The sequence below is a fragment of the Eubalaena glacialis genome, chromosome 15 (genome assembly GCF_028564815.1).
Source record: "Eubalaena glacialis isolate mEubGla1 chromosome 15, mEubGla1.1.hap2.+ XY, whole genome shotgun sequence".
Taxonomy (NCBI): domain Eukaryota; kingdom Metazoa; phylum Chordata; class Mammalia; order Artiodactyla; family Balaenidae; genus Eubalaena; species Eubalaena glacialis.
This window is the reverse complement of record NC_083730.1, coordinates 85796567-85819477: the sequence shown is the minus strand read 5'-3', so window position 1 is coordinate 85819477 and position 22911 is coordinate 85796567. Positions and strand designations below refer to the sequence as shown.

The 22911-nt window shown below is 48.3% G+C and overlaps 2 protein-coding genes and 1 pseudogene across 4 annotated transcripts in view; 2 read left to right on the top strand and 1 right to left on the bottom strand.

Moving 5' to 3' along the window:
- The first annotated feature begins 805 nt into the window (after positions 1-805).
- The window catches only part of KDM2B (lysine demethylase 2B), a 120776-nt gene continuing 98670 nt past the window's right edge, over positions 806-22911 (top strand). The window contains exons 1-4 of one of the 3 annotated variants that reach the window (XM_061170531.1): positions 806-1060; positions 2309-2453; positions 5408-5486; positions 6720-6766. In XM_061170531.1, the coding sequence (XP_061026514.1) occupies positions 989-1060; positions 2309-2453; positions 5408-5486; positions 6720-6766 (343 nt within the window). In that variant the 5' untranslated portion in view covers positions 806-988. Of the gene's footprint in view, positions 1061-1188; positions 1243-1354; positions 1423-2308; positions 2454-5407; positions 5487-6719; positions 6767-22911 lie in introns of those variants that run through there. The other 2 variants (XM_061170533.1, XM_061170532.1) reach the window with 2 other exon arrangements.
- Positions 11864-12448, top strand: LOC133075763 (RNA guanine-N7 methyltransferase-activating subunit-like protein). Its single transcript, XM_061170120.1, has one exon. The coding sequence runs from the start codon at positions 11975-11977 to the stop codon at positions 12329-12331; it is 357 nt and encodes a 118-aa protein (XP_061026103.1). The 5' UTR covers positions 11864-11974; the 3' UTR covers positions 12332-12448.
- LOC133075704 (ferritin light chain-like) lies at positions 21614-22054 on the bottom strand (annotated as a pseudogene).

Sequence of the window (22911 nt, the reverse complement as noted above, 5' to 3'; positions counted from 1 at the left end):
TACCCTTCGCATGTTTGCCAGCTGCGTTAGGAGGCGCCAGATCCGATTCTCTCGGTAGTTCACTCCTGAGCATCTATTTCCTCCGCTTGGCGAGCGCAGGGACCTTTAAAAAATGTCCAACTTCTCTTCCAGGGCTTGTCGCCTAGTAAAGGACTCCACAGACGCGGGCAGAGTGAATGAATGAAAGGCAACGTCTTCCGGTCAGCTCGGGTCTGAAAAGGCTTTGGTCTGGCTGTATTTCCTGTACCTGTGTGTATGTGGATCCTTATCTTTGAGTCCAGGAGTTTAAAAGCTATGCAGTCCGTACAGGTATGGAGCTGCGCTAATTTCTTCCTGAGCCCCCAAATGCCTCCTCCGTATGGCAGGTCCGCTTATGGGGATCTAGAGAGGATCCCCCCAAAAAAAGACGTAGTAGAAAAGAAAAAAAAATTATATATACACAAAATGTTTTGAATTTGGGTCGGCCACGTAGGTAACGAGGTGAGGTGAGTGAAGGAAGAGGAAGAGGGGTAGCCCGTGGGGGCCGTGGGCAATGGGGGCAGGGATTGAGGTGGGAGGTCGTTTTTGGGGGGTGCCAGGCCCCGGGGGCTTTCACTCCAGCATGCTCGGCTTGCATTTCCGCGCCTCCCGCTGAGGCCAGCCGTGCAAATCTGCACCTCCCTCCCCACCCCCTCCCTCCTTCCCTTCCTCCCTGCCCCGCCATCTCCGGGATGCGCCCGCCGCCTGCAACTCAGCCCTTCCAAAAGTCAGCTCTGCACACAACTCCCGGGCGGCGGCGGCGCCTGCGTGCAGAGGCGCACTCGTGACCCAACAACAAAACAGCGATGCCAGGGCGCTAACGGCGCCCGGTGCCTCCCGGGCGCCCTCCCCGCCCCACACCTCCTCAGGCCACCGCCCCCGCCCACCCCCATCCCGGGCCGAGTGCCCCCCCCAAGCCGGGCCGCGGGCTCGGAGCGCGATCGGCAACAATGTTTACGTTCCGGGGATTATGACGTCGACGCCTCCCCCCACAACTGCTGAAAATGGTTTCCTAGGACTTTGCAAACGGATCTGCTTAAGTGTTGGTGCAAAACTTTGTAGATCTCGGCTCTGGCTAGCTTTATTTATTTATTTTTTGGTTTGTTTTCTTTGGTCTTCCCTCCTTCCCCCCTCCGCCAAAATGCAGGGGGCAGGAGTGTTGACAATTAATTGGTGAACTCTCCTAAAAAAATGGAGGCAGAGAAAGACTCTGGAAGAAGATTGGTGTGTAGCTTTTTTTTTTTTTTTTTCCAAATCTGTATCTGGTATATGATAGATCTATTTTTTTTGTTGTTGTTTCTTGCTGCCTTTTCTTTCCTTTTCTGTATTTTGCAAGAGGACCGGAAAAAATATATAATAAATTGCATGCAAAAGGAAGAAGGCAGCTTACTCCTCCAGTCCCTTGTGAGGCTCAGAGTCTCAGACACTTAAGTGGGGAGGTGGTAGCGGGGAAAGGCGTGGAGGGGGGCGCTCAGCGGGCTCGGGGTTCGCCCGGAATCTGGGGGGCTGCGGGGCTGGGCGCTCGGCGGTGGAGGGAGGAGGCAGGGGATGCGGGGAGTGGCGGGGGATTCTCCTTAGGAAGTGAGTGTGCGCGCGCGCTTGTGGGGAGATGAGACAGCTGCTGGTGCGTTTTGGGGTCTCCGATGGGAGCTTTGTGGCGGGCCGTCTGCCTCTCCCCCTCCCAAGCCCCGAACCCCCCCTCCCATCTCTTCTTCTTGCACTGGCGGTCGGTCGGCGGGGGCGGCTGGGGTCTCAGCCCTTCCATTTCAGCTTTCCAGCTTCCCCCGTAGCTCGGGGGCGGCTCCAGTCTTAGAAATGCCGCCGGCCCCCGGTTCCGGCTTCCCGGCTCTGCCGCTGTGGCCGCCAGGGCTGCTGTTAGCGCCGAGCCGGGCGCTGCGGCGGCTCCTCCCGGGGCCTACAAATGCCCCGCCAGCCCGTGCGCCGAGCCCCCCTCGCGGGTTACATAACCAGGCTCCCGGCCGAGTGGGCAAAACCTAACACCTCTCGGGGGTGGGGGGCAAGGGAGACTCCCCCAGATATCCCTCCCATGGCCTCCAAAGATGCAGGAGGGGAGTGCCCTGTTTAGGGCGCAGCTTGACCCTGGGGGCGCGGGCCCCTCTCATTATCCCCATTTTCAGCATCTTTGGCTTTTGCGCAAAGTTGCTCCGGTCGCAGTGGTGGGGTGCAGGGGGCGCGCGGCTCCTGCACCTGTTCGAGCTGGGCCCAGGGTGAGAGGCGACCCCCACTTCCCCCAGTAATGTCCCGGGCTCTCTGGTTTGGGTCCCTGCAGCGCCCGATTGACCGCCAGAGATACGACGAGAACGAGGACTTGTCGGACGTGGAGGAGATCGTCAGCGTCCGCGGCTTCAGCCTGGAGGAGAAGCTGCGCAGCCAGCTGTACCAGGGGGACTTCGTGCACGCCATGGAGGGCAAAGGTGAGGCGCCCCCTCCTCGGGCAGTCCTCCGCGGCGCGGCCCGAGCGCACGTGGGGAGGGAGCTGCCGGTGGCTGGGTTCGTATTTCGCGCCCGCGTCCCCCATTCCAGGGGATCCGGTGACGAAACGAGGCCGAGCACTGGGGGGGTGGGGTGGGCTGGGTGGCGAGGGAGGAGGGCAGGCGGGAACCGGGGCCGGGCGTGGGCCTAGGCCCGGCCCGCGCCCACCACCAGCCCCAGGGTGGGTAGAGCCAGGGGGCCGGCGGACTGAGGGACCTGAGGACCGACGGGCGGACAGATGGAGGGCGGGTGCGCTGCGTTCTACCCCTCCCGGAGCCGGCCCAGCTCCTTGCGCTGCACGAGGTGCAGCCGATGGGCTGGAGCGGGGCTGGGGCACCCCAGGGGCATTGGGGTGGGGGACCCCCAGGCCTGTGGCCTCCCAAACCCCGTGCCATTTCGGGCCCTGCCAGTTAGGACCTGGCGCTGGGGACGCCCCCGGTCACTTAGTGACACCTCCTCAGGCCTGGGGTCTGCTGAGCTCCATCACCTCGTGAGCCCTGCTAGATTGGAGCAGGGTGGGTGAGCCGGAGTTGTTGGCTGGCCCCCGCTTAAGCCTGAGGTCTCTAGCCCTGCAGCCCTGATGCTTGAAGTGGGGACTGTGGGTAAGGGGGTTATCCCCCCATCAGGCTTCAGGCTGCCCCCTGGCAGTTTGAGGTGAAGACTTGGGGCACCCCCCCTGGGAAGCAGGGTCTCTTCCCAGGGCTGAGGCCTTGCGAGCTCTGTCCCTCTTGTGGGCCCTGCCAGTTTAGAGCAGAAGTTGGAGAAGCCTCTGGGGTTTGGGAATGTCACCCTAGCCTGAGACCTTCAGGGCCTATCTCCCTGACCCTGGTACTAGCAAAGTGTCTGGGAGTGTCTTCCAGACTTTGAGGTGATGCTCTGGCTTGGGTCTAAGGCCTGCAAGGCCCCTGGTTTGACCTGTGGGATTGGGGTTTTGGATTTGCCCTGCCTACTTAGGCATCTCCCTATGCCCTTCTGGGGTTTGTAAGTTCATTTTTGCCCCTCAGACATTTGGGTTTCCTTTATATTACTCTGTTTCCATTTTGTTTATCCCCTTCCCCCTTGGAAAACCCTCCCATCCCTCAGCGAGCTGATAACTGGGAAGCGCCTCCCGCCTCCAGGTTCCAGTTGAGTGGCTAGGGCTATGGGGTTAGCCCCTAGGAGAGACCGCCTAGCTTTGCATTTTTGAAGTTTCTCTTTTGTGCCCATTGCTTCCTGGAGTGCTGGGCTTCGTTGGTAGGGGATAGTTGTGAGGGGAGGGAAGAAGAAATTTCTTCCAGCCTGCCAGGTCTTAAGAGCATTGCACCCAGAGGCCAGACAGTTCAGGGGTCTGGTCTCAACTACATTTAAATTTCCTTAGCACAAATGGGATTTTAATTCCTCTCCTTCCCCATTTTTCTTGAGTCGTTTGGCGGATCGTAGGAGAAAACAGTATGCAACTCTTCCTGGTCATTGGTGAGGAATTCTCTGCCCAGGATCTCAGTGTTTTCTCAGGCTCATTTGAGGAAGTTGAAGCTGACCCTGGGGGTGGACTCTGAGTGTGTGTGTATGGGGTGGGCTGGGGGTGGGTTTCCAGCGAGGGAGAGCCCTTAAATCTGCTGTCCAGGCTCCTTTCAAAGGAGAGGGCTCTAGGGTTTTTGGTTGTTAATTCAGATCTTGCCCCAAAACTCGAGGGAGGAGCTGAGAAACAGAAGGAGCCCTTAGCCTGGATTCAAAATAGAAGCTTCTTAAACTTCTCTGCCTTTAAATCCTTAGGAATCCCCATTCACTGGGAGCTCCTGGGGATCTGAGCTGCTAAGGTCAGGACTTTCCCCAGCTCTGGTTTTGTTCTCTCTCCTCTGAGCAGAGTTGCCTTGGCCTCTCCCTACCCCCACTCCCCCAAGCTGCCCTAGTGAACTGTTCCCTGGGGCAGGGGCTTCAGTGGCCTGGGATCTCCTCTATCTCCCTTCTGACTGGCCAGGGAGGGCTTGTGCCTTTGTGAATTGCTTCAGTTACCTGAGGATTTGGGGATGTGAGGATTTATCTCCGCCTCCCTCACCTCCATATTTAGGGATATGGTTGGGTCAGATCCCCTACTTTTGGAACTCAGGAAGATAGAAGCTAAGGCTTCCTTCGTGCTCTAGGGCTTTCAATAAGGATATTGGGGGTCTACACTAGACAAGCGTCAGTCAGACAGAAAAACTACGCGGTGTATTTTCTTCAGGCCTCACTATGTCCCCTTCACACAGCCTTCACCTGGGGAGCATCCCTCTTGGTTATCCAGCTGAAGCTAGTGTTCTGATGGCTGCAGCAGAATTTCACTATTAAGACAGCAAAGCTGTGCCCAGTTCCCTAGTTATTTTGGCACCAGATACACAGTTTCCAGGGAAACCGGCTTTTCCCCCCTCCCCTTCACCATGCAGGATATTACAATAAGATCTTCCCTGATGCTCAGCTACAATGAGAACCCTCCTCCCAGCCTCCTCTCTGGGGCTTCAGATCCTCCCAGGTGGCATTCTTCAATTTTGCAGTTCCTTTACTTTCTGAGCTCAGCTTGGGATGTGTTTCTCCATCCGTCCCTCTCTTGCCGTGATAACTGGACTGTGTGGGGCTCTTTCATGAGGCTCCCTCCCCAGTCCTCTCCGGCCTTGGGCTGTTCATTGACAAGTTCTGACCCGTGGGGCATGCAGGCAATGACTGAGTAGGCAGAGGAGCTGACAGTTGGCATGGCTTCTCTTGGGCTTTGCCTAATCCATTTCCTTGTCATTTTCTAGGGAGCTCTTGCCCTTTGAGCTGGTGCCTGCATCTAGTATAACCCCTGCCCCTTCCTCCATCATTTTTCTTCCCCTAACCAATGGATCATGGTTCATTTGCTCCTTCATGACTTAACCGACCTGTTTTAATTCCAATCTCCAAACAGATTTCAACTATGAGTACGTGCAGAGAGAAGCTCTCAGAGTTCCCCTGATATTTCGAGAAAAGGATGGCCTGGGAATTAAGTAAGTTGCTGAAACCAATTTCTTCTTCCCCTGTCTCCTTCCCTAACACAGTTTGTAGCTTGGGATGGATTTCTTCAACCCTTTTCCTTACCTCTCATCACTGAGAAGGATTTTTCTTCATTATTTGGGGATTGTATCTCCTTGTTCAAGGCCTGACAGAGGGGAAAAACTCTTTAAAGATGAGTCTGGATTTTCAGAGAATTTGGATGGAGAGGTCACAGGGTACTTAAACAGCGTGGACTTTATCCCCTGACCCACCCCAGTTACATACACGCAGTGACTTCCTGAAGAGAACTGTGTCCTCCCCCTGAATCAGGAAACTGAGGCAGGGCCTGAGCTGCAAAGGGATTGGCCAGCTTCTGGGCCCAGAGGCAGGACGCCTACATGCATATTTTCTACTCAGACTCGCACTATGTGGGAAACTGGCCCTTTTCTGTGGAGGGTGTGTTTCCTAGGATGCTAGGCCCTCGTCGCCCCTTTCGGCTCGGGCCCCAGCACCTGCCTCCCATGGTGTCTTGTCTGGTTTACATTCTCTTCGAGATCTGTCAGAGCTTCCGCTGGGGGAGAGATCCATCCGGAGGCTGGATGGAAGAACAGGTTTCCGTCCCTTGGGCAGGGGTGGGGGAGGAAGCGGAGGGCTTCATCACAGCCTCCCTCCCTCCGCAGCATCTACTGCCAGTCATTCCTACCAACAGAAATTAAACCTTTGGCATCACTATTAATTAATAGTGAACCTCATCACAGTCGTCATAGCCAGTGTCACCAAATCCCTGGAATTGGTGCGATATGTTTTTTTTTCCTCTAAACTTAAAAGGGGTCCTTCCCACCCTCCATACAACTCCTTATGGAGAGTATTTTCTAGAAGAGGAGCCACAGAGAGGGCTACCCACCCTAAAAGAAAGCAAGTGTTTGAATGCCCAACTCTGGCGCTTACCTTGACAGTACACTTCAGTCTTCCCCGGATAAGCGGCAGGGGGACAGTGGATGTCCATCGTCTTCTCTGTAGCTATGCTGAGTTCAGGTGTCAGGGAGAGTGAGGGGTTTGGTTTGCCGCTGAGGTGAGGAAGCTGCTGACCGGTTTGGGGGGTGACCCTCCCGCTGAGTTATCCCATTTTGGATTCCCAGCATGAGAACCAGGCAACTCTCTTGGAAAAATGGCCTCCCTCTGCCCCCATTGTTGGGTCTAACCCCGTTATTTCTTCTCATCAAATGTCTGTGTTCCTCTTTTTCGAGGATGCCTGACCCTGATTTCACAGTCCGAGATGTCAAACTCCTAGTGGGTAAGTTGCTGTGTGTGTGCGTGGCCCAGAGATGCTGAATTGGGGGGGCGTGGTGGTGGCGGGGGACGAGGCCTGTACCACCTGCCTGTTTGGGTATTTAACTGCCTCTGAAAAGAAAGTTCCCATGCGAGGAGGCAGGAGCAGGTGTGAGCTGCAACCGTCTCCTTCTGGAGAACAGGTCAGATTGCAAAGCCGTAAGAAGCTGTATTAGAGGGTGTTTGCCAGTGCAGTTTTATGAGGCTGATTTGGACCCTAGCCTCCAGCTTGGGTGTCATCAAGGCAATCTTAGATCTCTCCTTTGCGTTTGTTTGTGGGTTGCTGGGTAAACACTGGGTGCTGTGTGACCCCTGAAAGACTTTCAGAACTTTCAAGGGGAGGGATCATTCTTCCTGCTTCCTCAGGGTTCCAGACAGGTCTAGGGCAGAGCTTGGCGCTGAGCACCTACAGAGCTCGGCTGGACTCACTGAGTGCCCCGGACTCCTGACCAGGTAGTGGGCTGCCTTTCAGATTTTACAGGAAGTTGTTCAATACATCCATTCTTTCCAGAAGTGTTTCTCAAGTAGCTCCTACGTGGTAGGCTAATTCAGAGCTGTGAGCAGGACAGACAAGATCCCTGCCCTCTTGGTTGGAGTGACAGGCAACAAAGAAATAAATAGTTTAAAAAAATTTACATCTTTTCAGAGGGTGATAAGGGATATGAAGAAGTAAAGCAGGGTAATGGGATGGAGCTTGCTGGAGCTGTGTTTTGTTTTAGATGGGGGGTGGTCAGGGAGGGCCTCTGGGTGGAGGTGATGAGGACGTTTGGACAGAGACCTGACTGATGAGAAGCCAGCTGTGGGAAAGGACATTCCAGACGGAGGAATGAACAAGGGCAAAGGGTGGGGGAGGAATGGAAGGAGTGAGGGGGGAAGTAGTAGGAGAGGTGGGAGAAGTTGCAGGGCCAGGCCCACGTAGGACCTTCTAGGCCCTGGTGGGGAATTTGGGTTTAACTGCTGGGGCGATGGGAGGCCACTGGGGAGTTCTAAAGTGTGGTGAGGCGGTAGCTTTGTGATCTGATTATTTTCTTGGGGGGGGGAATTAAAAATATTTTTTAAATTGAGATAGAATTCATATACCATAAAATTCACCATCTAACCATTTTAAAGTGTGCAATTCAGTGGTTCTTTTTTTCTTTTTGGCCACGTTGTATGGCTTGCAGGATCTTAGTTCCCTGACCAGGGATTGAACCTGGGCCACAGCAGTGAAAGTGCCGAGTCCTAACCACTGGACCGCCAGGGAATTCCCCAGTGGTTCTTAATATATTCACAATGTTGTGCAACCATTACCACTAACTAATTCCAGAACATTTTCATCACCCCCAAAGTAAGCCCTGTACCTCCCAATTCCCCTCTCCCTCCATCCCCTGACAGCCAATCTGCTTTTTGCCTCTGTGGGTTTGTCTCTTCTGGATATTCCATATAAGTGGAATCATAATATGTGGTCCTTTGTGTGTGGCTTCTTTCATTTGGCCTCATGTTTTCGAGGTTCATCTGTGTTGTAACATGTCTCAGTACTTTATTACTTTTTATGGCTGAACAGTATCCCATTATATGGATAGACCACGTTTTGTTTACCCATTAGTCTGTTGATGAACATTTTAGTTGTTTCTACTTCTTGGGTATTATGAATAATGCTGCTATGACTATTCATGTACAAGTTTTAGTGTGAACATACATATTCACTTTTTTGGGGTATATACGTAGGAAGGGAATTGTTGGGTCATAGTGTAACTACATTTAATCTCCTCAGGAACTGCCAGACTGTTTTCCAAAGTAGCTACGCCATTTTAAATTCCCATTAGCAACATACGAGGGTTCTAATTTCTCTACATCTTTACCCACACTTGTTATTGTCTGTCTTGTGTGTGTGTGTGTGTGTCTTTTTTTTTTTTTTTTAATTAATTTATTTATTTATGGCTGTGTTGGGTCTTCGTTTCTGTGCGAGGGCTTTCTCTAGTTGCGGCAAGTGGGGGCCACTCCTCATCGCGGTGCGCGGGCCTCTCACTATCACGGCCTCTCTTGTTGTGGAGCACAGGCTCCAGACGCGCAGGCTCAGTAATTGTGGCTCACGGGCCTAGTTGCTCCGCGGCATGTGGGATCTTCCCAGACCACGGCTCGAACCCGTGTCCCCTGCACTGGCAGGCAGATTCTCAACCACTGCGCCACTAGGGAAGCCTTGTCTGTCTTTTTGATGGTAGCCATCCTGGTGGGTGTGAAGTAATGTGATCTGATTTAAGTTCTATAAAAGCTGACTCTTGTGGTTGTATGGAGAATGAAGGCAGCTGACCAGTGGGTGTGCAGAGATCCAGCCTGAATTATTATTATTATTTTTAAAATTAATTAATTAATTTTTGGCTGTGTTGGGTCTTTGTTGCTGCCCGCGGCTTTCTCTTGTTGCCGCGAGTGGGGGCTACTTTTCGTTGCGGTGCACGGGCTTCTCACTGCGGTGGCTTCTCTTGTTGCGGAGCACGCGCTCTAGGCATGCGGGCTTCAGTAGTTGTGGCACACGGGCTCACGGGCGCTAGTGCGCAGGCTCAGTAGTTGTGGTGCATGGGCTCAGTTGCTCCGCGGCATGTGGGGTCTTCCCGGACAGGGCTCGAACCTGTGTCCCCTGCATTGGCAGGTGGATTCTTACCCACTGCACCACCAAGGAAGTCCCCAGCCTGAATTATTGACCCAGAGATGTGTTAACTCAGAAGGGAGAACCAGGGACTTCCTTGGCGGTCCAGTGGTTAAGACTCAGCACTTACACTGCAGCGGGCGCGGGTTCCATCCCTGGTTTGGGGAACTAAGATCCCACATGACATGTGGCGGAAAAAAAAGAAAAAGAAGAAGGGAGGACCAGTTGGCTATAAGGAGGTGCTGCTGTTGACAGAAGGATCTCAGTTAACTGGTGAGGGTTTGCTCAGGAGATAGATTTTTTTTTTTTTAAAGCTGGATTCTAGAAATGCTGAAGGAGGTGGACGTCAGAGCAGGAGGCAGCCTTGCAGCAGTGAGCAGAAGATGGGGCGATGGACCCCGTAAATCAAATCTTGGCACAGGTGACTCTCTCTGGTGCCTCAACCCACCCGCAGCCTTTGTTGTTGGGACTCAGCTCTGCTGCTTGGCTGAGTGATTTGGGGCAAGCTACTCCTCAGCTGTAAAATGGAGCTAAGAGCAGAACCTGCCTCAAAGAAGGGTCCTGTAAGAGAATGAATGAATGCTTAGCATTGTGGCGGATGACGAAGTGGTCCCCATTCTTCTTCTTTTTTTTTTTTTTTATTTATTTTTGGCTGCTTTTTGATTCTTCCTTACTGCGCGCGGGCTTTCTCCAGTTGCGGCGAGTGGTGGCTACTCTTAGTTGCGGTGCGCCGGCTTCTCATTATGGTGGCTTCTCTTGTTGTGGAGCACGGGCTCTAGGCGCGCGGGCTTCAGTAGTTGCAGCACGTGGGCTCAGTAGTTGTGGCTCGTGGGTTCTAGAGCGCAGGCTCAGCCGTTGTGGCGCTCGGGCTGAGTTGCTCCGCGGCATGTGGGATCTTCCTGGACCAGGGCTCGAACCCGTGTCCCCTGCATTGGCAGGCGGATTCTTAACCACTGCGCCACCAGGGAAGCCCCCCATTATTATTCTAATGGCAGGATGTGGATCCGATGAGGTTCTCTTTATGGACAAGGATTAAAGCCAGATTCTCAAATCTGGGGATCAGGGAACATCACAGTCTCTGTAATGTTGCCCTCGGTGCTTTTGAAGAATTTTCAAGCCCTTTGTAGTTTTGTTATTCTCTGGTTGTATCCAGGCTGCCTCTTCTTTCCTTGAGCCTCATTCTTCTCATTGTGAGAGCAAGAGGATTCAATTAGATGGTCCTGACATCCTTGCTGGCTCTCAGAAAAGTCTAGGATGGCAAAGAAAGTGGGAATAGTGAGACTTCCCTGGCGGTCCAGTGGTTAAGACTCCTTGCTCCCAGTGCAGGGGGCACGGGTTCAATCCCTGGTCGGGGAACTAAGATCCCGCATGTCGCACAATGCGGCCAAAAAAACCCCCAAAAAAGTGGGAATAGTAATACCTGCAGCCTATGTCTCTTGGCATTTCTGTAATGATCGAACGGATTGGTGAATATGAAAGTGCTTTGTAAAGGGATAGCCCCGTGAAGGATGCCTGTAATGGCAGTTAGCAGCGGGTAAGATTATTCCCACTGAGAGTGCACACAGGCCTCTGGAGAGTGGTGAAGGGGAAGATTTGTCATAGTGACATAAGTGACAAATGTAACTCAATCTGCCCTAAGCAAAGCAGAATTCAGCGGTTTACGTAATAAGTTCAGGATGTGACCTTAGGCATTTCTAGATCTAGGTGCTCCAAGAAGATCTCAAGATCTTGGCTCTTACTTTTCATTTTTGCTTCCCTTTTTTTGCTTCCTCTTTCTGCTTCATTCTCCGGCAAGTTTCTCCCCATATGGCAGCAAAAATGGGGAGCAAAACCCCACACCCAGCCCAGCTGAACCATGTGGACTGAGGGTGGGGAAGGAGTGACTCCCCAGGGTTGCTGGGTGACGTAACCATGTCCCTAACACAAATGGGAGTTCTTTTTTTTTTTTGGCCATGTCACATGTCTTGCGGAATCTTAGTTCCCCGACCAGGGATTGAACCCACACCCTCGGCAGTGAGAGCGTGGAGTCCTAACCACTAGACCACCAGGGAATTCCCACAAATGAGAGTTCTGCTTTGGATGGCAGAGTATGGGGGAGGCTGGACCATCCCTCGAAGTTAGTGGGGGATCTCAGCCTGTCTTCCAGCCTCTTGTCCCCTCCCCAGGCCCTGTATCTTGGGAGGCGACTGTCTGAGAAGTGGGTTGGTGCACAGCCAGCTATTAGGCCACAACCTGGGGCTACAGACTCTTCTCCAATCTCCTAAAATTGGGCTTTTTTCTCTCAGCCCTGTTTATCTGCCCACTGGAAGACAGGCACCTAGCCTCTGTTTTTAGCTCCTCACCTCTAAAGAACCAAAACAAAAAGTGGCACTTTCCATTTCTTTGGCACTGTACGCTTAAAATGAAAGCTTTTTAGTAAAGTCTAATATACAGCTGTTACCTTGGAGAGCTGAAGGGGTCCGGAGGTCCTGTGACGGTGTTCTGGGCCGGAGATCTAAACAATCTAAACATTAAACAGTACAGCTGCCTCAAATCCCTGGGAATTTCAAAATGACTGACACTTCTGAAGCTGTTCCAAATTTTGAAGAGATGTTTGCCAGTAGATTCACAGAAGATGACAAAGAGTACCAGGAATACCTGAAACGCCCTCCTGAGTCCCCTCCAATTGTTGAGGAATGGAATAGCAGAGCTGGTGGGAACCACAGAAATAGAGGCAATTGGTTGCAAGATAACAGACAGTTTAGGGGTAGGGATAGCAGACGGGGGTGGCCAAGTGACAATCGATCCAATCAGTGGCATGGACGGTCCTGGGGTAACAATTACCCGCAGCACAGACAAGAATCTTACTACCCCCATCAATATGGACACTATGGTTACAACCAACGGCCTCCCTATGGCTACTACTGATAGAAATGTCAGCAGCTTTTAGTAAAACCATGTACTCTGTTAACATGACAAAAGTTTATGTTGTATTTTCTGTTGGTCATAGTTTTACATCTGATTGTAGAGAGTGGATTGATTTTTTGGAACTTGAGACATTTTTTAAATTAGATCTTACTGGAGAGATATGATGGCTGCTGGAAATATCAATAAATACTCCCCTAAAAAGGTTGTGGCTTATAAAAAAAAAAAAAAAGTCTAATGTACATATAGAAAAGTGCACATATAGTAATCCTGTAGTTAAAATTTGTATAATTTAAACAAATTGAACACACCAGGGTAATTGGAAGCCCAGGATCAAACCCCCTTGAATTCCCATCCAGTCACTCCCTCCACTGTTGTCCTGACCTCTTCTAATAGTGTGGATGAATTTTGCCTGTTTTCATACTTTGTGTTAGTGGAATCATACAGGGTGTCTGTCCTCTTTTGGTTTTGGCGTTTTATCACTCAACCTTGTGTTTACGAGATTCATCCATATTGTTGTGTGCAGTTGTAGATGATTTATTTTCATTGCTATATATAGTTTTCCATTATGTGATTATTTCACAATTGATTTATTCATTCTATTAGTGGGCACTTGGGTAACTGCCAGTTTAAGGCTGTATGCATAGTGCTGCTATGAACATTCTAGGCATGATTGGTGAACAAATGGATGCATTTCTGTTGGGCATATACTTAAGAGCAGAATTGCTTGGGTCAGAGAATTTACATATATGTTCAGTTTTAGTAGATCCTGTCAAGTAATTGTCCAGTGGATTGTTCTGGTTCTGATTGCACCATATCCTTACCCAGAGTTGGTGTGTTCATCATGTTCATTGTAGTCATGCTTCCATGCTGATGGGAGTATAGTTCTATTTCACTGTGTTTCACTTGGCATTTTTCTAATGATTGATGAAATTGAGCTCCATTTCATATGTTTATTTGCTATTTGGATATCTTCTTTTATGAAATGTTTGATCAACTCTTTTCTTCATTATTTTAAAGATTGTTTCTTATTTAAAAAAATTTTTTTTATTGAAGTATAGTTGATTTACGTTGCGTTAGTTTCATGTGTACAGCAAAGTGATTCAGTTATACCTCTATATATGTGTGTGTGTGTGTATATATATATCAGATTCTTATCCATTATATGCTATTGCAAGATATTGAGTATAGTTGCCTGAGCTATACGGTAGGTTCTTGTTGTTTATTTTATATATAGTACTGTGTACCTATTAATCCCAAATTCCTAATTTATCCCTTCCCCCACATTACCCTTTGATAAGCATAAGATTGTTTTCTATGTCTGTGAGTCTGTTTCTGTTTTGTAAATAAGTTCATTTGTATCATTTTTTTAAGATTCCATGTATAATTGATATAATATAATATTTGACTTACTTCACTTACTATGATAATTTCTAGGTCCATCCAGGTTGCTGCAAATGGCATTATTTCATTCTTTTTAATGGCTGAGTAATATTCCATTGTGTGTGTGCATATATATATAATACATATATATATATACACACCCACACACACACCACATTTTTATTCATTCATTAGTTGATGGACCCTGAGGTTGTTTCCATGTCTTGGCTATTGTAAATAGTGCTCCTGTGAACATTGGGGTGCATGTATCTTTTCTAAATTGAGCTTTCTGTCTTTTCTGGATATATGCCCAGGAGTGGGATTGCTGGATCATATGGTAACTCTATTTTTAGTGTTTGTTTTTTTTTTAATTAATTTATTTTTTGGCTGCGTTAGGTCTTCATCGCTGCACACAGGCTTTCTCTAGTTGCGGCAAGCGGGGGCTACTCTTCGTTGCGGTGCACGGGCTTCTCATTGCAGTGACTTCTCTTGTTGCGGAGCACGGGCTCTAGAGCACGTGGGCTTCAGTAGTTGCGGCACATGGACTCAGTAGTTGTGGCTCGTGGGCTCTAGAGCGCAGGCTCAGTAGTTGTGGCGCCCAGGCTTAGTTGCTCCACGGCATGTGGGATCTTCCTGGACCAGGGCTCGAACCCGTGTCCCCCACATTGGCAGGTGGATTCTTAACCACTGCGCCATCAGGTAAGTCCCTATTTTTAGTTTTTTAAGGAGCCTCCATATTGTTCTCCATAGTGACTACACCAATTTACATTCCTACCAATGGTGTAGGAGGGTTCTCTTTTCTCCACACCCTCTCCAGCATTTATTATTTGTAGACTTTTCGATGCTGGCCATTCTGACTGGTGTAAGGTGATACCTCAGTGTAGTTTGGATTTGCATTTCTCTAATAATTAGTGATATTGAGCATCTTTTCATGTGCCATCTGTATGTCTTCTTTGGGGAAAGGTCTATTTAGGTCTTCTGCCCATTTTTTGATTGGTTTGTTTGTTTTTTTGATATTGAGTTGTATGAATTGTTTGTATATTTTGGAAATTAAGCCCTTGCTGGTCTCATCGTTTGTGAATATTTTCTCCCAGTCTGCAGGTTGTCTTTTTGTTTTGTTTATGGTAAAGATTGTCTCTTATTGATTGTAAGGTGTATCAGTTTGCTAGGGCCAAACATAACAAAGTACCACAGAATGGATGACTTAAACAACAGAAATTTTTTTTCTCATAATTCTGGAACTGGAAGTCCAAGATCAAGGTGTCAGCAGGGTTAAGTTTCTTTGGAGGTCTCTCTCCTTGGCTTATAGATGGCTGTCTTCTCCCTGTGTCTTCCCATGGTGTTCCCTCTTTGTATCTGTGTCTAATCTCCTCTTCTTATGAGAACACCAGTCTTACTGGATTAGGGGCCACCCTAAAGACCTCATTTTAATTACCTCTTTAAAGACTTTATCTCCAAATATGGTTACGTACTGAGTTATTGGGGGTTAGAACTTCAACATATAAATTTTTGGGGACACAGTTCAGCCCATAACATAAAGGTTCTTTCTGTTCTGGATGTTAGTACATATTCCAAAATCATCTCCTACTTTTCACACTCTTAAAGATGTCTTTGAACTAACAGACAGTCTTAATTTTAACATAGACCATTTAGCTCTTCCTGGTCCATTAGTTTGTTTTGTGTCTCATCAAATTAAGAAAATTTTGCATACTCTGAGGTCACAAAGATATTCATATGTTTTTCTTGAAAAGCTTTAGTGTTTGAACTCTCACATGTACATATGTAGTTCACCTGGAATTGATTTTTGTGTTTGGTATGAGATAGGGGTCAAGATCCTTTTTTTTGCTCTATGGATATCCAGTTGATTAGTACCATTATTGAAAGAACACCCTCTCCCCATGGCACTGAATCAGGTGACTTTGTTGTGAATCAGGTGACTGCATTTGTGTGGGTCTGTTTGATGCTGTAATCTGTGCCCCCCACCCCCAGGATCGCTATTCTGGAGAGTTCATGTAAAAAGACTGGGATATTTTCACATCTATGGGTTGGGAGTTGGGGGGATAGGGAGATTGGGGAAGAGATAATTCTTGTTGTCTCTGAAGATGCTTTAAACCCTCTGAGAAAACGTATCCATAAAGTACAGTGTCCCCACTCATTGTCTGTACTTATGTCACTGAGGGTTGGGAGGGACCATGGCTATGGGGAGACTTGCATATTATCTCTTTATTGTATTTCTGTCTAATGAGGGTACCCAAGCCAACTGATGCTTTCTTTGGCCCCTTTTCTTAAAAAATCTTCAGGACAAATCACCTCATTCAGTATTCATTTATGCATCCCATTAGAATAATAATCACCTATCTTTTACTGTATGTTTACCGTATGACCTCATTTTGTCCTCACCAATAATCATAAAGTAAGTGTTATGTTCTGTTTTCCAGATGGGGGATCTGAAGCTCAGAGGGAGCTGCTCACACAGCTAGTGGGCGGTGGAGACAGGATCCAAACCCAGCCCCGGGTGCTTCCAAAGCTCATGCTTTTGCTTTATGACTTCCTGCTCTAATCCTAACCCTCCTCCATTCTTTTTTTTTATAAATTATTTATTTATTTTTGGCATTGGGTCTTCGTTGCTGTGTGCGGGCTTTCTCTAGTTGTGGCAAGCGGGGGCTACTCTTCGTTGCAGTGCGCGGGCTTCTCATTGCGGTGGCTTCTCTTGTTGTGGAGCACAGGCTCTAGGCGTGCGGGCTTCAGTAGTTGTGACGCACGGACTTAGTTGCTCCATGGCATGTGGGATCTTCCCGGACCAGGGCTTGAACCCCTGTCCCCTGCATTGGCAGGCAGATTCTCAACCACTGTGCCACCAGGGAAGCCCCATTCATTCTTCACTCACAAATTTACCAGGTGTCTATGTTGTGTCTGGCCCTGCGGGAAGTGCTGAGACTCGTCAGACATGGGCTCTGCCCTTGACTGGCTGTGTTTAGGGAGAAGACTAAATTCTCACACCTTAGAAATCAAAGGTAGCTGATTTGTCCCCAGACCTTATTTTTATTTTATTTTTTGGACCTTGTTTTTTTTTTTTTTTAATTTTTATTGGAGTATAGTTGATTTACAAGGTTGTGTTAATTTCAGGTGTACAGCAAACTGAATCAGTTATATGTATACATATATCCACTCTGTTTTAGATTCTTTTTCTCATATAGGCCATTACAGAGTATTGAGTAGAGTTTCCCTGTGCTATACAGTAGGTCCTTACTAGTTATCTATTTTATATAGAGTAGTGTGTATATGCCAATCCCCGTCTCCCAATTCATCCTTGGCCCCCCAGACCTTATTTTTATTTTTTATTTTTACTAATATTTATTTTTAATATTTATTTATTTATTTAGGTTGCTCTGGGTCTTAGTTGCGGCAGGCGGGCACGTTAGTTGTGGCATTCAAACTCTTAGTTGTGGCATGCATGTGGGATCTAGTTCCCTGACCAGAGATCAAACCAGGGCCCCCTGCATTGGGAGCTCGGAGTCTTAACCACTGCGCCACCAGGGAAGTTCCTAATCTTTTTTTAAAAATTGAAGTATAGTTGACTTAACAATATTGTATTGGTTTCATGTATATAGAAAAGTGATTCATATATATATATACACATATATATATGTGTATATATATATATTTTCACATTATTTTCCATTATAGGTTATTACAAGATATTGGATATATACACTACCAACTGTAAAATGGATGGCTAGCGGGAAGCTGCTGCATATCACAGGGAGATCAGCTCGGTGCTTTGTGATGACCTAGAGGGGTGGGATAGGGAGGGTGTGAGCGAGACTCGAGAGGGAGGGGATATGGGGATGTATGTATACTTATAGCTGATTCACTTTGTTGTACAGCAGAAACTAATACAACATTGTAAAGCAATTACACTCCAATAAGATTAAAAAAATAATAATAAAAAAAAGTAAAAAAACAAAAAAAGCAAGATATTGGATATAGTTCCCTTTGTTATACAGTAAATCCTTTTTGCTTACTATTTTATGTATAGTAGTTTATATCTGTCAATCCCATACTCCTAATTTATCCCTCCCTCCTTCCTAGACCTTTTAAAGTTGGTTTAAAATCATAGACTTCAAAAAATTTTAGGTAATTACCTGGAGGACCAGTGGTTAGGACTCTGCGCTTTCACTGCCGAGGGTGCAGGTTCGATCCCTGGTTGGGGAACTAAGATCCCGCAAGCCGTGTGGTGCTGCCAAAAAAATAATAATAATAAAAAGATAAAAAATTTTAAACTCTGGAAGAGTTTTTAGAACTCTCCTAGTCTTGCTTTCCCATTTCACAGGTGAGAAAAACTGAGGCCTGGAGAGAAGTTACTTGTAAGTTGCCCAGACAGTAGATGGCACATCAGATTCAAACGTAGGTTTGAATGTCAGCAGTTGGGAAATGATGCTTGTAACAGAACCCAAGAGGAAAAGTAGACTTGGGTGGGGTTATAGATGAGTTCAGTTCTATCCACTTTGAATTTGAGCTCAGGAGTGATGTTAAGGTTGGACAGATATGTGGGGGAGGCATCCACCTGATAGGACAGATAGAAATGCTAGGAGGGGAAGGTACATGAGGTCAGGAGAGCTGAGAATCCCAAGGGAGGAGGGTTTCAGAGGGGTTCAGTTATGTTCTCAGGTATGTATTCTCTCTAAGAGAAACACCCGCCTCACTGATTTGTTCTGTTTCCCTTTTCCTAGAAATCTAGTGCTCTATAATCAAAATCTTGATTTTGATTGTGCTAGGGGCCTAGGGAAACTGTATTTGCTTCTGCCCATTATTTGCCTAATAGGAATCACTCCCCTGTGGGGTAGCTCCTTAGAGTGTAAATAATAGTGTTAACTACTGTTTACTAAGATCTTGTTACAAGCTGAGGATCTTTCCTATATTTTTTTGTCCGATCACATAAAACCCTATTTATCACCAGCCCCATTTAAAAAAAAAAAAAAATTATTTATTTATTTGCTTTTGGCCACGTTGGGTCTTCGTTGCTGCTCACGGGCTTTTCTCTAGTTGCGGCGAGCAGGAGCTATTCTTCGTTAATGTGTGAGGGCTTCTTATTGCGGTGGCTTCTCTTGCTGCGGAGCGCGGGCTCTAGGCGCACGGGCTTCAGTAGTTGTGGTGCATGGGCTTAGTTGCTCCGCAGCATGTGGGATCTTCCCGGACCAGGGATCAAACCCGTGCCCCCTGCATTAGGCAGGCGGATTCTTAACCATTGTGCCACCAGGGAAATCCCTGTCTTGGGGATAATTTTAAAAGGTGCAAAGGTGAGGGGGTCAGAAGATATTAGTGCTTAGGGAAAACCTGCGGACCTTTGCAAGCAGCCTCTTATTTCACAAAGAGGAAACTGAGGCCTAGATCTGGGAAACGATTTGTCCCAAGTTGTGCAGTGACTCAGCCCTGTGTCCTCTCTTTCCTGTACCCTTGCACCTTCAATTTGGGACAGCGTTTTCACTAGGATCCCCACTTTTAAGTTTACAAAGTGTTTCCAATAATTGTGTGAAGCCACTAGGGCGGGTCCTATTACCTCCACTTTGCAGGTGAGGAAACTGAGACCCAGAGAGGTTCAGGGATATACCTAAGGCCTCACTGCTGGGAAGTAGTGGAGCAGTATTTGAACCGTGGCCGGTGCTCTTGATAATAAACTCTGGCTCTATGAGGTGGATGAGGAGATATTCCCAAGGAGCAGAAAAAAAACCAGTCCAGAAACTTGAGGATGATAGAGAAGGTTCCAGAACTATGATGTGGGACACTTGTGTGCAGTCTCTGAAGAGCGGGCTCAGTGGGGGTTTGGGGTCAGTGCCCGTGCATGCTTTATGTTAGCCTTCAAGGTGACTTTCCACAGCCTCCTTCCGGCTCTGAGCCCGTGGTTCTTGGAGCTGACTGATGGAGCCTTCAAAGCAAGGGCCATGGGGCCACGGATTAATTTCTGCAGCTGGAATTTGTTGGATGTGTGTGTAGCCTGTGAGCTCAGAGAACCAATGAGGAGGGGAGGGGCTGCTGCTGAGCAGGTGGCCTACTTAGGAACTCCAGGCACTGCTCTGATGTGGAAAATTTCTCCTGTAACCCCTTGACTTCAGGAGCCTGAGTTTCAGCGCTGTGGATCCCTTGCAGGCTCCAAAAGGCACCTTGTCATTGTTACCTGCCCCAGGGGTGGCTGCTCCCCAGAGCTTGGAGTACCACATTCCATTCTTAGCACCCATCTGTCCCTTCTGTCCTTTTGGGCCACTTGCCTCCTGCCCGGGGCTGAGCTTCCTGCTCGGAGACCCAGCACTTATGCCCAGCTCCCCTTTCCCACCAGTGGCGGACCGGGCTGGAACCTGAGAAGATGGAGGCCTGGTGCTTAATCTCCCAGCTCAGACTGGAAGGGACTGGCAGGCCTCAGGTGTCCCCAGTGACCCCTTGGGCAAGCCTCTCCATCTCTTCCCTCTTCCTTCCTTCTGCTCTGCTGAGTTCATATTTAAGGGATATGATCTGAGTATTTAAGAACTAGGCGACACAACATTGTAAACCAACTATACTCCAATAAAAAGTAACTAGAAAAAAAAAATCTAGGCTAAAAATCAGTGTGTTGGCCCTGGAAGAGGACCTAAAAATGACCTAACCCAGTGGTTTTCAAAGGGAAATCCCAGGAATCCAGCTCTGAATTCTGAATGCCTACCCCTTCCCGCTTCAGCCTGAGCTGCTTGTTTTTATTTATGTATTTGGCTCTCATCAAAGCTTCTGTTTGAAGGAAGAGATCTGCGGCAATGAAAAAAAAAATTATAAAGGCCAACTTCCTGCCTTTACCTGCGAGGCAGCTGAGGCCTGGAGCAGGGGCAGTCAGGGTCGCTGGGACTATAGGGCTCAGTCCAGCGCTCTTGACACCGTCCCAGGGGCCCTTGAGGCTCCCACTGGTCATTCTGGGGTCTCCTGTGAGCCGTCACGGATGGAGAAGCAAGTCAGGCACCTGTGCCTCCAGCCTGGCTCTTCAAGTGACATAAAGAGCCTGGATGGGGCTGTGGCTTCAGCGCTAAAACTGGTCTCTCTGAGAAGTCTACGTATGGGGGAGAAAGAGCTCCCTTTCCCTTTCTGTCTGATTCACTTTGTATTCAGAGCCACATGGATCTTTCCAGACCTGCTTAGCAGCTGGTGGGTAAATGTGTTGCAGACCCTACCGTGTGCCAAACATGGTGTTAGGCTCTCTTACATTGAAGGGCCTGTTTTACAAATAAAGACCGTCCAAGTCTAGAAAGGGTAAGCGAGTCCCTGAAGCCATAGAGCTGGTAACCGCTGGAATTTATAAAAATACTTCTGATTGGAGAGAATTTTGAAAAGTAACAAGAGTAGACAGATGGGGTGGGGGGGTGGTGGTGGGATGAATTGGGAGATTGGAATTGACATGTATACACTCATATGTATAAAGTAGATAACTAAGAAACAAAATTCTATTAGATCACAAAATCTAAAAAAAAAAAGAATAGACAAAGTATAATGAACTCCTGTGTACCCATCATTCAGCCCCAATACCCATTAATCTGTGGTCTTGCCCCTTCCATACCCCCATCCACTTCCTCTTTTTGTGCAATATTTGAAGCATATTGAGACATCATGCCATTTCATCCCAAAAGTTTTCAGTATATAGTTCTAAATGTATATAGTATAGTTGATTTACAAGAGCAGGGGTTTTTAAAAACGTAATCACAATAGCATTATCACACCTAGCCTTTTTTTTTTTCCTCCAAAAGCTGAATTGTTCCCATTTGGTGCAAGGCTTGGGAGAGGGCTCCAAGGTGGTTAAAAAGCTGGCTAGTGGCTGCATTGAGAGGCTTCAGGCAGAAACCCTGATACCAGAGGGGCTCTTCAAAGGCTGCTGGGCTCCAGAGCCTCCTAGTCCTGCTTGAGGGTGAGCGTTTCAAAGAGATCCTGGCCCAGCCCAGCCTGGGGACCAGCCAGCCTGCGGAGGTTAGTCAGGTGGTCACCCATCTTCTTGATGAGTTTCACCTCATTTAGGGAGTGGCTCCAGGGAGCCACAGAGGTGGGGGTCTGCATGGGCAGAACCCAGGGCATACAAATCCAAAAGGGCCTGGTTCAGGTCCTTCTCCATGAGAATGGTGGCTTCTGTAGCGTCCTGGGTTTTACCCCACTCATCTTGGGATGGCTTCTGCACGCTGGTTTTGCGTTTTCAAGAGATGCTTGGTGCCCTCGTGCTTTTCCTCTGCCAATCCGTGGAAAAAGTGGCCCACACCCTCCAGAGCCACCCCCTGGCACATCGTCACCGTTGAAATAGAAGCCCAGAGAGAGGTAGGTGTAGGAGGCCCGCAGATGCATGTTTACCAGGCGGTTGATGGCAGCCTCCACTGTGGTGGAATATTTCTGACACATCTGGGAGCTCAGGGTTGATCGGTAATAAGGAGCTAAGTGCAAAAAATGGTGTTGGCTGGTCCTGGAGGCCCAGGATGCCTGAGTGGCTCGTTCTGAAAGTTACCACTGGAAAAATGGTTGGAGGGTGGTTGGAGGCTGGGGGAAGGGGCGTCCCTGGGTCTGTTCCTTCCAAACATTGTTGAAGCAAGAGACAGATCCTCAGGACCACGGAGTGCACTCTCACACCTAGTCTTTTAAAAACTAGGAACCTTAAAAACTAAGGAATTTAAAAAATTCCTTAAAACGAGTAAATATCCATATCCATTGTTCAAATTTCCAGTTGTTTCATATGTAGCATAAATGTTTCTTTTGAAAAAAATATTTATTTATTTATTTAGGCTGCACCAGGTTTTAGTTGTGGCATGCGGACTTCTTAGTTGCATGCATGTGGTCTAGTTCCCCGACCAGGGATCCAGCCTGGGCCCCCTGCATTGGGAGTGCGGAGTCTTACCCACTGGACCACCAGGGAAGTCCCTACTTTTCTTTTAAAGAGGTCTTTTTTTAATTTATGGCTGCATTGGGTCTTTGTTGCTACGCGCAGGCTTTCTCTAGTTGCGGCGAGCGGGGGCTACTCTTGGTTGCGGTGCGCCGGCTTCTCATTGTGGTGGCTTCTCTTGTTGCGGAGCACGGGCTCTAGGTGCGCCGGCTTCAGTAGTTGTGGCGCACGGGCTTAGTTGCTCCGTGGCATGTGGAATCTTCCTGGACCAGGGATCAAACCCATGTCCCCTGCATTGGCAGATGGATTCTTAACCACTCTGCCTCCA

Coding starts and splice junctions, on each gene's coding strand:
- LOC133075763 (XM_061170120.1), top strand. CDS start 11,975: ATGACTGACACTTCTGAAGCTGTTCCAAATTTTGAAGAGATGTTTGCC.